Raw genomic sequence first — 16,724 nt, forward strand, 5'->3', positions numbered from 1 at the left:
ACGAGGTAATTATTGACAAGCAAGTTGGTGAAACATAAATATCAGCAGTCTCGTTTAAAGTCATCATTTCGTAAGTTCTATGGTCGATACAATGACCTTGTCAGCAAATACAATTTATCATTGAGTCAAATGCTGACTTACGTTTTTCATACTAATTGTTAGTCCATTATTTATATACTGAATTGACGACGGATTTCCCGTTATTTCCAGATCATGGCAAGGAGCAGGTGTGACCAGTCAGCAGGGGATGCTCACTCCTCCATGGCACCTGATCCCACCTCTGATGTTTCGACGGTCCGTGTTTCCTCTGCTCCTATTTTGTATTGTTTTATGGACTTTGATATTGAGTGCTGTTCGTTATCTCCATATCCTTTTTTTACTTGTTTTGAAATAGTGGGGATTTATGCTTCTGAAAGTATCGATAAAATTTGTTTGATATTCAATCTAAACCTGAGGATTTGTTAGTTTTAAAGGACATATACAACTCGGAACTTTATCGTCTTTTTACCGGAGTTGATGAGTACCATTACTAATAGGAGCTCTTAACTGCATTTTAATGTCCATAAATGTTGTTGTACACTTCTTCTGAAACAATTCTTGATAAACAAAAGATCTAGAATACATGTTTAATATTTTATTTTTTGTATATTTTTCTTAGAATTTTCATCAATTGCTATCTTTTCAAAACCCTTGGTAATGCATTCTGTTTTTTTTTTTTTTTTTTTTTTTTTGGTCTTTTTATAATTTAATATTTATTCTGTTTAAACGTACAGATTTGCAAAGCAGTTACAACTGTGATCAACAGATATGGAAGATGAATAAATCTACCATTTTAGGAATACGTATAACTATAGACTTCAGTCAGACTTTTGTAAAAATCATTTTGCTTCAAAGTATTTCATTGTGGTACAATGTATATTTATGGAAAATTGAAGGATTTGAGAACTAAAAGCACTGGAAAGGGAAAAATGATATAATCTCTCTCTCTCTCTCAACTGTAAAGACATTAAAAACCTTCGATTTACACAGTTTACCGCGTATTATTAGCACATTTGAAAAGTCAAACTGTTTAGGTCTATGTCGTCTTCAAATTTTTATACGAAAAGTTTATGAAGTATAAATACTACAAATGCATTAATTATTCACGAGGGGATATTGCAAATTGTATGAAAGACGTCAATCATTCAACATTCAACTTAGCAATAGATTCTGTAATGTCATCTTCGCTAGCCAAGGGTTTCCGATCCGATACCTACTCTACAACCCTTGGCAGATTTAGTCAATCAAACGGGGAAATTCAATTGCGCCACCTAACGTCGTGATTGAGTTAAGTCCCTTGAAGCTCTTTTTTACTTGACCAATGAAAATAGCTGTAACATAAGTAAATCATTATGACGTTTAAAAACAATATGGCGACTCCCATGCAATTCGATAAGATTTGTTCCAGATTTAATATACAGTCTTTAACAGAGAACCAAGTTAAGAGTATCAGTGCCACAGAAAACGGAAAAGATGTTTTTTTAAGTACAAGAACCGGCAGTGGAAAATCTTTGACTTATCAGTATATCCCAGTGCTGCATCCAGGGGAATGTGTTTTAGTCGTTGCCCCCCTCTTGAGCATTATGAGAGAGCAATGTGATAGACTTAAACAATTAGGATTTAAAGCAACCTATATCGGCAAGGAGTTAATAGATGCCGATGCAGTTGAACAAGGGTTAGTTGATTTTCTGTTCGGCAGCCCGGAGTCCTTCATAAATAATTCCAAGTGGAGAGACATGCTGAAATCTGAAGTTTACCAACAGAAATTGAAGTTAATTGTTGTTGACGAGGCCCATACAGTTACACAGTGGTATGTTAAGTAAATCAAGCATTAAATTTAAATATAAATTATAAAATTAAAACGTGTACTGAGAAAAGAGCCAAACAAAATAATTTAATTAATTGATCAATAAGTTTGAGTATCCCTCCAGGGGCTGACAAATGGATTTTTTTAAACCACTTGTCCAAGGGCAAATGCTAATAATTCACCTGCCCTACCTGGGTTTTTGCTTGCCCTACAATAAACAAATATGGCGTCGGGCAATGGGATTTGTCAGCCCCTGCCCTAATTGAAAATACAAATTGTGTGACCATGCTCAAGGGGAAAATGTTTCTTAAAAAGGAATAATTGATCGTTTCTTTTTAGGGGAAAAGGTGACAAAGATGAAGAGCCTTTTAGAGAGGCATTTGCAAACATAGGGGAATTGAGGTCACTCTGTCCTAAAGCATCTTTGATTGCCTTAACTGCAACATCAGGACCAAGTCAGCGTAGGAGAATTATGAAAATTTTATGTTTTCGGAACAATGTTGAAGTAATTTTAGATTCACCAGATCGTGAAAATATAAAAATAACATCTATGTGTATTCCGAATTCTGACAATTTAGAAAAGGTGTTTAAGTGGTTGATTGATACTTTACGGTCCCAAAAGGAACAAATGGAAAGACATATAATTTTTTGTGAAAGTATCTCAGATGTGTCCAAAATTTATACAACATTTGTCAAACATTTTGGCAATGACTGTCATCTTTTTGAAATGTTTCACAGCAAGACCGATGAAAAAGTAAAAGAAATAATTTCCGAGGATATGAAGAAGGATGGCAATATCCGAATTTTGATATGCACAGATGCAGCCGGTATGGGGGTCAATTTCTACAATGCGTACCATATTATCCATTACAAATTACCTAGAAAAATTGATACATTTGTACAGCAGATGGGAAGGGCAGGAAGAGATGGAAAGTTGTCTGATGAACTGATTCTGTATAAAACTAATAAAAATCAAATTAAAAAAGTAGAAAGTGAGCTTATTCGGTTAGCTAAAGATGACAAATGTAGACATGAAATCCTTTGTGAAGCATATATGTTACAAAACAAGAAAATATTACCACCTCATGACTGTTGTGATATTTGTGAAAAAACATGCAAGTGCAAATGTGATCTATGTCCTCGGACACATGAATGTTTAAAAATAGATGATGAAGACAGTGGATCATCAGAAGATGAAAATGAGATGAAGCGATTTGTAAGCGAGAGAGAAAAAGAAATCATTCATGATAAGTTACTATTTTATAAATCACAAATGTCCAATACTGATTGTATCATAGATTTTGAAGTACTGAATGGGCTAACAAATGACGTTGTTAAGAAGATTGTGGAAAATTGCAACTCAGTTTTTACACCTGATGATGTAATGAGAAAATTCCCCATTTGGTGTACAGATACTGCCACAGATATCTGTGAAATTATCTCTGATGTTGTTGGTGATTCTGATATGTATAATTTTGCTCAGGACACTGAGTCAGATTGATTTTTTGAAATGAATATATATAATACCAAACTTGATCACTTCTTGCAGCTTGTTTGTTTAACCTTTAACATATTTAATGGAAAAAAATATTAAAATGTTGCCACAAAATGGAAGATTCATACATCTAAATTTCTGACCATAAGAACATAAAGACTTTTAGACAAATTATAAATCAGAATTTGCATTAAAAATTTTATGGATGACAGGAAAACAAATAAATATTAAATATTTAAAACTGTTTCCTATTCTCGTTCTTAATTTTTTATTTCAACAGTTAGTTTAGAATAAATATTGATTTTATTATCCGGAATCTATTTCAAAGGCTATTTTGTCTTTGTCACTGTAAGGATGACAACACACACACCACTTCAAATATGACATTGAATTTTCCCTTAAAAAATGTCAATCCAGAAGTCTTTGATGGGACTATTGTGTACCTGGAGAAATCTAAGAATATTTATAGTGTCAAATTTTAATGAAATTGGATAAAAACTAGGAGTAGTGTATGAAAGAATTTCAGAGATATTTCAATTTTTTGGTGAAATAATTTGTTGAATTAAAAAAAATCAATATACAGAATAACATATATCCTCGTGTACTTGCATAGTAATTAAACTATAGAAGGAATATCATTTTGAAAATCTATGGATGGATGGACAACAGACACCTTACTGTGCATATGCTCTTTTAATCTCTGAACAGTATCAGGCCCGTAGCAATTTAAGAGGGGGGGGACTTCCTTAAATATCTGACAAGCAGAAAAACCTAAATTGAACAAAGGGGGGGGGGACTTCCCAAAATTCTCTGTCCAAATCCTGGAATATGCATGCAAGTGTTCCACCTTACATCAAAATTCGGGGGTCCAACCAGCATCTAAAGGAAAATTTACTATAGCAAAATACAATACCAAGAAAAAAGTGCCCCCCCCCCCCCCCCCCCCCCGCCACATTCTACGGGCCTGAGTATAGCTAAAACAAAACACCTAATGCCACTTTAAAACATCTTATTCTATGTTCAATGTTCAATACATATGCCCACATGTAGGAATGTTGCCAATAAATGCAAGGGTATTAACATTTATACTATCTCATATGACAATGCTTCCTTCTGCCTTTGAATCCATTTATGTAATTCTACAACTTTTACCCTTGAAAATAAGTCCTGAAAGGAAGAAAAGGCATGAAATTGCCTTCCAGGCACACAATCAAAAAATTCAGCTTTCTTGAATTGGTCTATAATTAATTCAACATCAGTCTTCTTGGATGCCTCAGTTCGGGTTGTTCCTTTTGGTTTCAAAGCAATTTCATGCATGGCATTCTGTTTAATTTGATCTTGTACTTGAAGTGACAGGGCTGCCTTTCTTGCACTCTCATATGTAACATTTGCTCCTTGTGTACGTAGTTTTTCCTTCAATCTATGGACCATTATTTCAACTAAATTGTCGTTTGGTATGTTGTGGCCAGTGCCACCAGAGAGATTTGATGTACAGTTCCACTTGTATTCGTGAGCATCTCGGGGACTCAGAATGCAATGATAATATGCCAAGAATCTAAATAACCAGATTTGGTATTTTGTGTGGTTACATACCCCTGAAAGCAACATCTGAAACTTAGCATTTATCATGATTCTGTCTCCATCTCCCATATTGTATCCATCATTGGTGTCTTTAAGCAATAACAAACATTTCATTAGTGACGCCCTGTACAAAGATATTCTATCTGGTTTTTCCTCTTCTTCTGTTTCAGTCTCTGTGAAATCCCACAAATGTTTTTCTTTTAAGTGTCTCTTTAAATGGCCCACTTTTTTGTACTGTTTTTCACAAGATATACAGATGTACTTTTGCAGTGTATGATCGAACATATCCTTGATTTGTTGACTTTGGACATCTAATTCTTGTACTTTCTCCTCAAATCTTCTCAAATCTACCAAGATAAGGAAAAAAGTAAATGGTTATTCATTTAAAGAGTATCGACTAAAGATGCAAGAAAAATATCTCACTGTATTTCTTATTGATATTTAATTTAAAATATTTTGAGTTCAACTCTCTGTAATACACTGCTATTTCGGCATAATGTTTGTTTGAATCATTCTATTGTAACTACTGTAAACAATATAATGCCCCAGTAATCTTGCAAAATTTAGAGCTTTCTTGACTCTGTCACAAAAGAGTGACAATTAGATAACTGTGAGGTAATCACAATACCAAGTATTCTCAAGGTATTATGCACCATGACAAAGGACCAAAATTCAGCATTAAAAACGTATCTTACCTGGATTAAGGTTTACGTATCTATCTAGTATATCCTTGGCAATTTGGCGAAGAAATTTGTACTTGTCATCTGTAGACTGAACCTCAAAAAGCTCTTGCTTCCGGTTTGGTTGGGAATCTAAGGTCTCCATTTCAAGAAGATGTAGGCATGCTCCAGTGATCAAAGCATCCAAACAGTCCATCAAAAATGCATAGTGAGCTCTAAAATAATTTTAAAATATTGTTTTCTTCAAACATGAAATAAGTGTCTGCTTTATGAAACCTTGCCATTAGGTTCCAATTTATAAATTAAAGATTCTCTGTGTTTGTTTGTGCAAGGAAACTTAATTCTGGCCAAATGATCATGATGAATAAATGTGACTGTAAGCTCTGGTGGAGACACAATCTTCACAAGACTTGTTTCTTTCTGTCTTTTTCATTCATTTCTTAGGGCTTTTTTCTATTGCTATTCAGTGTTACTGAATTTTTAGTTTATTTCTCAATTTACATTTCCTTGATAGTAATCAATACATTGAAAAAAATATATACATACCTGTATTTCTGAATTACTTCATCACCCCCATGGACATCAATTCTGTGAACAAAATTTCGCAACTGGCTCAAAGTACCTACTTCTCCTGAAGAACTCAGCTTGTAGAACTGCCGATACACAAGCTGAAATTTTATGAATCAAGATTAATAAAATTCTAAAAATTATTCTAGAAAAACTACATCTGGATTGATGACAGATATCATGTGAAATATTTTTTTATAACATAGTTTCATATAATGTATTTTAAGAGAAGAGGATGAAGAAAAATTGAGAAACTCTATAAAAACATTTATAAATAATGAATGTACATAAAATTGAACTTTGTTCCTCCAATGAGGAAAAAAGATGTTTTGGTTGTATATATTAATAACAACTGACTAAGAGAGGAATTTCACCACTTTTTTTACTGTACATAGAACTTTATAAAATAAAATCTGTATTACAGGTATAGAATGAGTTAGTTTAAAAGAGGTTTGCAAAAAAAAAAAAAACAGCAACATGAAAATAAATAAATATATTAAATAAAAATATGAAATGTGTTAGTTAATTTAATACTGATTATGAATAAATAAGTACTGTAAAGGGGATAACTTTTTTTATATTAAAAAATTTTCCCCCCGAATATATCAAATACATGTAAAATAAAAATAATCAAGATAAACCTCTGTACAAGATTATATTGTAGAATTCCTCTTTATGAAATAAAGCAAATAACAAGACAGGTAGAGCATCTGGAGACACAAATTAAATTTGACATCCTAAAATTTAAATCGTGATCATTTATACCTAAAATGTAATCAAATGAATGTACATGTATTGTAAATTGATAAGTTCACACTAAAAGAACTAAGCTGGAAACCTTTTATTCTTGTACCACATGGTTCATGTATCTTGATTTGATACATAAATGAAACTCAAGAAACAAACAAATACCTTTTAAAACCATAAACAGCAACAAACTGAACTTTTTAGCTATTACCAAACAAAGATTCATCATACGATGCAACCCTTCTGGTCTGTGAATGACACCTGCCAGCTTATCAAACTCAGACCTGCCATTCAGCATTGCTAATTGAGCACTATAAGCTCTTTCGTTTGTTAGGACATCGCCACCGAACACTTTCTTCTTAATTACCTTTGGATTCTCGTCAGCAGTGTGGGCAATATAGTTCAAATGGATGTGTTCTAGTATTGATATCATGTCCTCACTTTTATTTTCGCTTTTGTCCAACAAATCAAGAATCACAAAGTCAGACTTCATGGACATTTCATTCAGATGAGGGTGATTAATTATCTTTGGTATGAATGGAGCATATTTTTTGAAACACCCTACATACTTAACAATAGTTTTCATGATGTGAAACAAACAGTTCTCTTCTAAAAACTCACAATCTGAACGTGTTGGAATAAAAACATCATTGTTTACTTCAGTGATTGATAAAGAAGGCAGCTGATTGCTTAAACTGTTTTCAACAATTCGTTTTTGCAGACCTATTAACAGAAACCAATGCAGACTCTTCCTTTCCTTTTCCTTACACATATTTGAAGGGCTTTTGGTAATATCAAAATTATCCCCAATAATATCTGAGGATTTCTCACCCATACCTGAAGATTCAAGTTCTCTCTTTTCATTGATAACTGTAGAGTTGATGTGTTCATTCTGGTATTCTGCTAGATCCACCTTCTTCTTTGCTGCTGCTGAGGAGGACACACTTAGTCCCAACTTTTGGAACAAGGAAATACACTGCAATAAGAATATAGTAATAAAGATTTGGCTCAATCTTCATTTTTTTTTTACAAATACTACAGAATTTTGAAATGAAATTTAACTGGAGAGTTTAGCAATAACAAAATAAATACTGAAAGTGATAACATCTCTGTCTCATCTATGAATTACACAATGTTCCCAGATCCATCTAATAAAATGCTGACAAATACATTTTTCGTGATGTATGTTTTGTTTTGATGAGGGCCATAATAAAGTATGCCATAACAAGTAAAACAGTACATGCATTATATGTATATAAAAAAATTCTATACATTCCATTTAACTAACTAATATGCTTAAGAAAATAAAATTGAGAATACTCAATATCCATCGTCTTGTATCACCAATTTACCTCATCTGTTGCTCCGCTGTGATCCAAAATTTGTGCAATAATATGATGAAGTGCACACATGTGCATATTCCTGTTTTTTGCAATTATGGCTGTTGTAACTGCTACTCCAACAGAATCTTTGAGAGTATGCGATAGTGTCTTATATAAGAGAGGAGCATGTAACTGCACTTCAAAAAGCAATTTCTCAAATTTGAAACTTGATAAATTGTCACATTCTGTACTCCTTAGACAACAATTGGATTTTTTTGAGGTAAGCTTTGTAATATCTTTTTCAATGTCATGAATAACAAACTTTGCTAGTTCCTCTTTAAGTGATGAATTGTATGCAAACTTTGCTATGTGTCTTTTGGGTTGTCCCCTGGAAATGGCTTTGATCACTTGTCTAAATTCAGCATCCTTTACCATTCTACACTTGATCTGTTTTCCAGTGTTGAACAACACCTAAAAAAGAAGCAAAGCTGAAACCATATGGAAAGTGTTTCATATTGATGAACAGAACAAAAACAATAAAACAAGCTCATGTTAGCGTCAAAGAATTTTGATGTAGAGTATTCTTTCAAATTCAAGATAAAAATCCTAACAATGCATACAATTCAATGTTGTTAAATTCAATTGTTTCTTACTAACAATTTTTCTAAAACTACTATTTACTTAAACTTTCTGTTGTACTGTTTAGTGTCATGTGCATTTACCTTAATTTTACTGGGTGTAAACAGTTTTATACGTGGTTGTCGAAGTTTCTCTGGAGTCTTTGTAAAACCTGTAAGAATCCATTAAAATTCCACAATTAGGATACTTAAAATTAATAATGTCATGGCTCATGTACTCAAAAAGATAAACAGGTATCTATAGTGGCTTGGCAATAAACTTACTAGTATATCACATGTACTTTGGTCCTTGGTTTATAAATATTTACACCTTCAAATATGTAAAGTGGGTATTTCTATACTTATAAGTAGGAGACCTTAATCCAAGTAATAAAGTAAGTAAACATTAATCTTGATGAACAGAACTTACGGCAAGTTGGCAACATATCAAACGGTGCAATACTTTATGAGAAATTTCAAAATTACAAATTGAATTGCACATTACAGCGTGATAGGTGCTTAAATAATATAGAGAGTTTTATCTCACCTGGCTTACACCTCTTGACTTTCCTTGGTGTTGGAGAATGTATTAAACTTCTCTTACATCCATCTTCTTCACCAAATGCATCAGTGCTTGTTCTTAACTCTGCAGGGGTAGGACTAGTGACACTTGCACTCATATTCACGCCTACGCTAGGCCTAGTTAACTCTACATTGTTTAAAGTAAGTTTTTCACGCAGAGATTTTATTATCTCAAATTTTTCCTTTCTTAGTTCATCCACTTTGTGTAGCAAATCGTAGTCAATTTTTGACATTTTTTTTAACTTAGCATAGCAACGGTAACATACATACTTGGAACATCCGTCATTTTCGTTCGGTACATGACCTAACACTTCGTTAAGCTGCTGGGATACCTCAAACGTGTTGGAATATATTGTTCTTCTTGACTTTTTATCAAGAATTTCGCAGCACGTCCTGCAAATTGCAGTCTCCATTTATTATCAATGAGCCATGGCTTTTGATTGGCTTAAATTGATGCTCCTAAAATGCGGAACACATACTATGTGGTCATTTCAATAATATCTAAAACACATAAATTATCAGAAGGAAAAAACTTAAAAATTAATTATCCTTTGTTTTTTTAGTATTTATTACGTCCTAAGTTTCATTTCTTATAAATAATCAACTTCTTATGCATAAAACACGAACAGAATTTAATTCAGTCGAAAATCGTCGATTAGTAAAAACCTTGCGAAGACTAGGTCTTCGCAGCCAATCAAATTCGTTTGCGCGAGTTCTAAAATTTTCAGCCAAATCTGCCAAGGGTTGTAGAGTAGGTATCGGATCGGAAACCCTTGGCTAGCGAAGATGCTGTAATGTATGAACAAGTGCATTCTATCGACCATAGAATGTACTGACTTCAAAAGAGATTGTAGATACCTCTGTATCATCAATGTACTTGTCAACAGTATATGCCTCACTTTTAAAGTATTCATGCGAAGAACATTGTTATGGCTTGTCAAATCAACAAAGAGACTTAAACTTCATATGCAGGTAAATATGATTGGTTGTGTCTTACATAGATAGTGTGTTTACGATAAAAAAGGTGAAGTGAAGTAGTTAGTTTGACATCCATGCCTTTCTCTACGAAAGCCCAAATATGAAGCATACTCAGTGGTGTCTTTTATTTCGAGTTAAATGAGATATAACATGAAACAATCCATGAATGAAAAAGTATATTACATCAATAAGACGTCATCAATACATATGTAGATATGCTGGGCTGATGGTGATTTAATTATTATATCCTTTATACAATCCATCAATACTTGTAGCTTGAATGTCCATATTTATCAGTGATTTCTCGGTTTAAAAATAAAAATGTTTAGGCACTTGGTTTTTTAGATAAGACTTGTTTCTTACAACCCTGAGTGCCTGACTTTTTTGAAAGACTTCAATAATATTGACGTACATTGGACTATGGTGTCCAGAAAAATAAACTTAAAAAAATATGCATATTCACAATGATTAAGTCCACTTAAACAACCGATAAGACTTTCTCAAAACCTTCGATTACAATAAATAACAACAAATTGAATATAAATTACACGAGGCGAGATAAACGCGGGTCTTAATACAATCGATAACAATCTGTAAAATTTACCAATTAATTGCAGCAAAACTATACATAAATCTTTTTTTAAAAGGATGTTTTGTGAAACATTGATGCCCCGTATAACTTCTTATGGCATTTATTTTTTTCAAATGCATGTCAAACTCCTGATGTCAAAGTCAAAATTGCTGGTATCCAAAGGAAGGTCTTGTCACAAGTAATACACCTGTGAGCTATAAAAGCCCAGTTTTAACTGTTACAAAGTTATGGTCATTTTAAAGTTTTTAAAAAGTAGGTCAGATTCTAAGGTCAAGGTCAAAAGGTCAAAAATAATTACTAGTTAACTCACTGAAAGGTCTTCTCACAATTACTACACATGTGAAGTATGAAAGCCCTAGCACAAGCAATTTAAAAGTGATGACCAGGGTTAAAGTGTGATATTATTTTTGTAAAAGTGGGTCAAACTCCAAAGTCCAGGTCAAGAAATCAAATTTGGTGGTACCAAACGAAAGGTCTTGTCAATTTAATACACCTTTGAAATATGAAAGTCATAGCCTAACCCACTTAAAAGTTATGAGTAAGTTTAAAGTTTGTTCGGACAAAGAAGCAGACAGACGGACAGACAAGGCAAAAACTATATACCCCCGACTATTCGATTACGGGGGCATAAAAAAATTAAAAGCTTTGGAATTAGTGTCTGGATTAAATCTAGACCATTAACCTCTGACCTGTACAATCAGTACATTCTCCTGTAAAAATTGACAAAAGTATACTATACATTTAAATGAAATTCAAAAATCTGTTGGTATTTGGCTTACACTGCCTACAGCAGGCACGTAGCATCGATTTTGAAAGTGGGGGGGGGGGGGGGTCAGCCACAGAATTTTTTTTTACTTACCTGAAAAAGTAAACAAGCAAAAAAAAAAAAAAAAAAAAAAAGGAAAATTGCCCAAAGCCGAAAATCCTATTTCGTGGGGGAGGGGGGAACTTTTTTCACTACCAATTCCTTTCAATATCCATTTTTTAAGCTTACAATACTGTATTTCCCTCGTATTACTTTACTTTAGTATAAAGCGGGGGGGGGGGGGGGGCCAACCAGCCTTTCAATGAACATTTTCAATAGTAAAAGTATTGTTGGCAACAAAAGTGGGGGGGCAGGCCCCTGCCCTCCCCCCCCCCCTGTTGCTACGTCCCTGTACAGGAAGGGAGCACGCTTTTATATCTGAGAAAAAGCATGCAATTCTTTAGAATGCTATAGTCATTAATGGTGAACTCATCCCTTAAAAACGAAAGGTAAATCAGTCTCTGTAAATCTCGAGGAATACCTTGCTTCTCCTGAATCATATATTTTACCTTTCCAATGGTGTCAGAAGTCTCAACATCGAGAGCGAAAGATCCTCCCTCGGGCGTTTTAACGAAAATCTGCATTTTTCTGTCTGAGCATTTGAAGTCTTGATTCATTTTGAATATTAAAGCTATATATGGCGTATCTGAGGTAAAAAATAAAAATACGAGATTAAGCGGAGATTTACACGATATTTGTTATTTACATTCAAATTAAAATTTTCATCTATCTTGAACTTAAATATTCCCACGTTTCTATTACTTAAATTGACTTTAAACTATGTCCGATATCTATTTCCGAGTCGGAAATAATTCGGTTATTGTTTTAAATTCTGCGATAACTTTGAAACGCAATTGATTTAAATTGTGTAATTTACAGGAAAGTCTTATCTTTATATAAAGTAACAAAACAAATAGAAAGATCTTTTTAATTTTAGTTAGTCTGAACTTATCAAAAATACGCCATATATCACTTTAAAATCAGCCAATGTAAGTTCATCTTCTAGCTGTCTCTCGGCAAAAATCATCTTCTGTTGACAAACAGGAATTCCTTCTTTATTTTGAACTTCTACCTTGACATTTTCAGTTGTATCCAATGGATCAACCACAAGATTGATGGTTTTCCCAGGAAAGACCTCAACAAAGATCTGAAAATCCGTTCTCAAACGCAGTGCCAAGTGAAGAATGGATTCCTCCTGTACATTATAGTAGGACAGGGAACGATCATTCTTCATCGGTCTTCCCAAAAACAGTAATATCTGCATATAAGGAGGGATATTTTCCTTTCTCTCAATCTCGGCCTTAACATCTTCAATGCTATCTGCGGGGTTGACATCGAGAGTGATTGTCCTTTCAGTGATGATTCTGACGAAGATCTTCATTATTCTAAAAACAGTAATACGTTTTAAATCTTTTTATTCATCTAAATCAATAATGAAATAAAACATTGGGTTAACATTAAAAATTTAAAAGTTATATTTACACTGGATCTAAATGAAAATTAATTTTGATTAAGTTCTACATTTTTCTACGTAAGCCGATTTAGGACCTATAAAGAAAAAATATAAACGAGTTGTCCAACTTATATAATTCGTTATAACAATTTCTTTGAATTCGTTATGGTTTAAGGGGTGGGCTGCTATTACAATAACAAATTTGTTTAAAACTTTGATTGCTCATTGATGTCATGATTTGCACAAACTTGAATCTACAATACGTTCGATTTCCTGAGGATGCTTTTACATAAATTTGATTAAAGGGGCATGGACACAGTTTCAACTGAATTTTTTAAACCAATTTTAATGTTTACAATTCCTATCTAAGGCATCATCTATTGATTAGCAAAATTTTGAACATCATTTGTTGATTAACAAACAAGATATAGAACTTAAAGCTCTTCATAATGTAAACGAGGCTCGTGCCTTGTTTTTGTTTACATATAGAAAATACCATATTTATAAAAAAAAAAATGAAGTTCAGCAAATCAATAGTAATTGTCGAATCGTATTTAAAATTAACTTTTATTTGAAATTATCTACTTCGAATGAATATATATTAGTATATTAACCTGTGTAAACAAAAACATACCACTGGCCTTGTTTACATTACAAAGGTTTGGAGCTCTAAATCTGTCTTGTATCTGGACAACTGGTGTTCAAATTTTTGATCATCATTAGAAAGATCCTAGTTAAATATTTGTAAAAATGGAAAAATAAATTTTGTAATTTTAGCTGAAACTGTATCCATGCCCCTTTAAAGCTTTCTAGAATCTACACATTTTGAAGATGCTTTCATTACAATATGACCAATATGATTTTACATTAGATTTTGTAAGATTTCTCTTGTCAGCTTATGTTTTTATGTAAAATTTGGTAGTATATTGTGGATTTGAGTGTTTGAGGACATGACGTTAAATCAATATGAATTGTGTGCTTTCTTGGGGGGGGGGGGGGATATTGAAGGTATTCCATTCTCCAAGTCTAAGGAAAAAAATCAAAGAATAATCCACCTTCCTAAATCTGTGACATGATATTTAGTCTCCTCCAAAGAAAAAAATTGTTTTTACCATCTGTCCTTAATTCATTTTTTAATAATAATTATTTCCAAATTTTCTATTTTAATAAAAATTTGTGGGAAGACATAAGTATGATTTTTTTAATGTTATGAGGTTTCACTTTCACGTTATCATTCTGCAGAATTATTTTTATGTACATAGGTGCATTGGTATACGAGTATATTTTTAGCAAATGGGAAGCCTCGATAAAAATTTGGGCCAATAAACACTTTTAAAAGAGAAATTATAACATAATACACTTATGTACTGGAAATTATTTAATCCAAGACATAATTGAATAACCTTTATTTAACCATTCTTTGCAGGAAGCACAATATTTAAGGATCCTAATCGATCTTTACTAAAGGCAATCTGTCTGCCAAAATCCTGGACACCCCACAAAAATCAATACCTGATAAGTGACGTCACTTTTCCTAATAGGTAGAATTACCTGTGTTGTGAATCGTGTGCAAACGGAAAAAAGCTTCATGTTCTCCATTTTTTATGTGATAAAAAAAAATTATGTAAAATAATTTTATGTACATGTTTGTACAAACTTGTTTTAAGAGGCCACCGTTGGGAAGTCTGGAAACTGGCCACTTAAGACAGGTGGCCTCTTATTCCAGTTTGCCCTCGAAAAAGACATTCGGGCAATGAATAAACAACATTAAGCACTACAGTTAAATTAATAAGAAAATAATAAAACAGGTCAATTTAACAAAGGCTTTTTATGTGTATATATAATAATTCAAGCTCATTAAAAAATATATTAAAGAAATAGAGTTTTTTAAAGGTTTTGTGCATGTTTCTGTTCCTACATATTGGTTAAATACGAAATACATGCAGTGTCTAATTATTATCCTTTTTTAGAAAGAAAAAAAATTACACAAAAATACATTTTAGTGGTAAATAAAATAAAGCATAGAAATTAAGTAAGAATATGTCAATAAAATTTCACTTGCATATGTTAAAAAATGGTCAGCAGTGTAACCCCCCCCCCCCATTTAATTCATCGGCAATTAACTTACTTGCTAAAGTTTTTAAAGTCTGGTAAATTTTATTGTTTACAAAGCTGTCAGAATTTCTGTGTAACATACACAAACACACAAATAAAATTAACCACTTGACCAGAGAGATGTATTGACGCAGTTGAAAATCATTCAATAACACAGGTGTCATATGCAGTAGAGCGTGACTAATCCCTATAGATCGTCTGTTGATTGTGAAATTCACGAGATAATCATCCCACATGAAGCACTTTGTTTTCACAAGAGAAGCAATTAGGGTTTCTACATGGAACCAAAATCTAAAAGGTGTGAATTTCTTTAGGTAGAGGAAAGTATCAATTGTATTTAAATTCTTTTTTATTTTTCAATCGGCGATCTTGAAAAATAATTTCAAATTCATCTAACAGGTTTTTTTTAAATAAACACAAATAGAGTTCAGTGTATCCAATAGTAATTTGTTTAATTGCATTAATAGCTGGGTTAAATTGGCTATCGGGATATAATTACCCAAGCAAAGGAGTTTAAAAGACATGATAGAATCGCAGCAAGTGACGAAATGGCCGCCTATTACAGTGTCAATAAGGCTGTTTGGGGAGGATTTCAGTGGCCGCTGGCCGCGTTACACAGGTGGCCGTTTATTCCAGTTAAAATATATAGGAAAAATCGTCGGGGGGAACTGAAAGTGGCCGCTGACCGCAAGTGGCCGTTGATTTCGGGTGGCCGCTAAGACAAGTTTGACTGTAATTATATTTCGTATTAAATCATGGCTTTTATTTCGTTGTTGTTTTCTTCTTTTCGACTTAAGGTCGGGATATTTTCTTTGCATTTCTTGCTATATAACAAAAATATTAATTTCATCTTTATACATAATTGACAGAAGTGTTGTCAGACCTTAAAATTTTCCACGAAAACGTCCAAGAATAAAACCATTGAGTTTCTAACTTTCTTTTTTTTTCTTTCCTTTTTTATGCCCAAGTAAACGAAGTTTCTTTGGTATGTTGCCATACGGAGGCATCAGTGTTTCACAAGCACATCTTGTTTTAATCATAAAAAATGATCAATTATAACAAATGCGGTGCAGAAATATTTTTATATTCAATCAGGTGATATGTATTACAAAAAATTCTAAAAAATTATAAATAATTTAACAATTCACTGTCTATAGTTTGTTTTACAGATGTATCAGGCATCAACCAAACACACGACGAAAACATGAAAACATCATCTTCTTAGTCTCTGTCTTTGCTTTCTTCTTCTGAAAAAATAAAAGCACGTTGTGATATTCTTAACAATAGGTAACAACAAATATTTCAGTCTTAACAAAAAGAATGTTTCTTTCCTTAACGGTATAA

At 32.9% G+C, this 16,724-nt stretch overlaps 3 protein-coding genes across 4 annotated transcripts; 1 reads left to right on the forward strand and 2 right to left on the reverse strand.

The window, feature by feature from the left end:
- The first annotated feature begins 1,224 nt into the window (after window positions 1-1,224).
- Window positions 1,225-3,382, forward strand: LOC134267272 (ATP-dependent DNA helicase RecQ-like). The gene is made up of 2 exons (XM_062749490.1): window positions 1,225-1,849; window positions 2,186-3,382. Exons 1-2 carry the CDS (start codon window positions 1,392-1,394, stop codon window positions 3,345-3,347), a joined length of 1,620 nt encoding a protein of 539 aa, XP_062605474.1. The 5' UTR covers window positions 1,225-1,391; the 3' UTR covers window positions 3,348-3,382.
- Window positions 3,383-4,292: 910 nt separating this feature from the next.
- LOC134267273 (uncharacterized) lies at window positions 4,293-10,220 on the reverse strand. 2 transcript variants are annotated; one of them, XM_062749493.1, is made up of 6 exons: window positions 9,403-10,220; window positions 8,961-9,028; window positions 8,269-8,709; window positions 7,754-7,892; window positions 6,149-6,270; window positions 5,681-5,817 (listed from the first exon to the last, which is right to left on the reverse strand). In XM_062749493.1, exons 1-5 carry the CDS (start codon window positions 9,848-9,850, stop codon window positions 6,185-6,187), a joined length of 1,182 nt encoding a protein of 393 aa, XP_062605477.1. In that variant the 5' UTR covers window positions 9,851-10,220; the 3' UTR covers window positions 5,681-5,817; window positions 6,149-6,184. The 2 variants fall into 2 exon arrangements, with proteins under 2 accessions (XP_062605476.1, XP_062605477.1); XM_062749492.1 differs by lacking the exons at window positions 8,961-9,028; window positions 9,403-10,220 and adding an exon at window positions 4,293-5,269 and having other exon boundaries at window positions 5,618-5,817; window positions 8,269-8,408.
- A 2,529-nt stretch (window positions 10,221-12,749) lies between these two features.
- LOC134267274 (ubiquitin-like) lies at window positions 12,750-13,193 on the reverse strand. The gene has a single exon (XM_062749494.1). The coding sequence runs from the start codon at window positions 13,191-13,193 to the stop codon at window positions 12,750-12,752; it is 444 nt and encodes a 147-aa protein (XP_062605478.1).
- Between the last annotated feature and the right edge of the window lie 3,531 nt (window positions 13,194-16,724).

Source organism: Saccostrea cucullata, unplaced genomic scaffold, assembly GCF_032062105.1.
Source record: "Saccostrea cucullata isolate Sc308-1 unplaced genomic scaffold, CSIRO_AGI_Scuc_v1 ctg12327, whole genome shotgun sequence".
NCBI lineage: Eukaryota > Metazoa > Mollusca > Bivalvia > Ostreida > Ostreidae > Saccostrea > Saccostrea cuccullata.

What these genes read in the sequence shown, in the direction of transcription:
- LOC134267272 (XM_062749490.1), top strand. Translation starts at nt 1,392, where the DNA reads ATGACGTTTAAAAACAATATGGCGACTCCCATGCAATTCGATAAGATT. An exon ending in GCCCATACAGTTACACAGTG is followed by an intron (nt 1,850 to 2,185) that starts GTATGTTAAGTA and finishes GTTTCTTTTTAG; the next exon opens with GGGAAAAGGTGACAAAGATG.
- LOC134267273 (XM_062749492.1), bottom strand. Translation starts at nt 7,807, where the DNA reads ATGAACACATCAACTCTACAGTTATCAATGAAAAGAGAGAACTTGAAT. An exon ending in GAGAGAACTTGAATCTTCAG is followed by an intron (nt 6,271 to 7,753) that starts GTATGGGTGAGA and finishes ATAAAATTTCAG; the next exon opens with CTTGTGTATCGGCAGTTCTA. An exon ending in ATACGTAAACCTTAATCCAG is followed by an intron (nt 5,270 to 5,617) that starts GTAAGATACGTT and finishes TTATCTTGGTAG; the next exon opens with ATTTGAGAAGATTTGAGGAG.
- LOC134267274 (XM_062749494.1), bottom strand. Translation starts at nt 13,193, where the DNA reads ATGAAGATCTTCGTCAGAATCATCACTGAAAGGACAATCACTCTCGAT.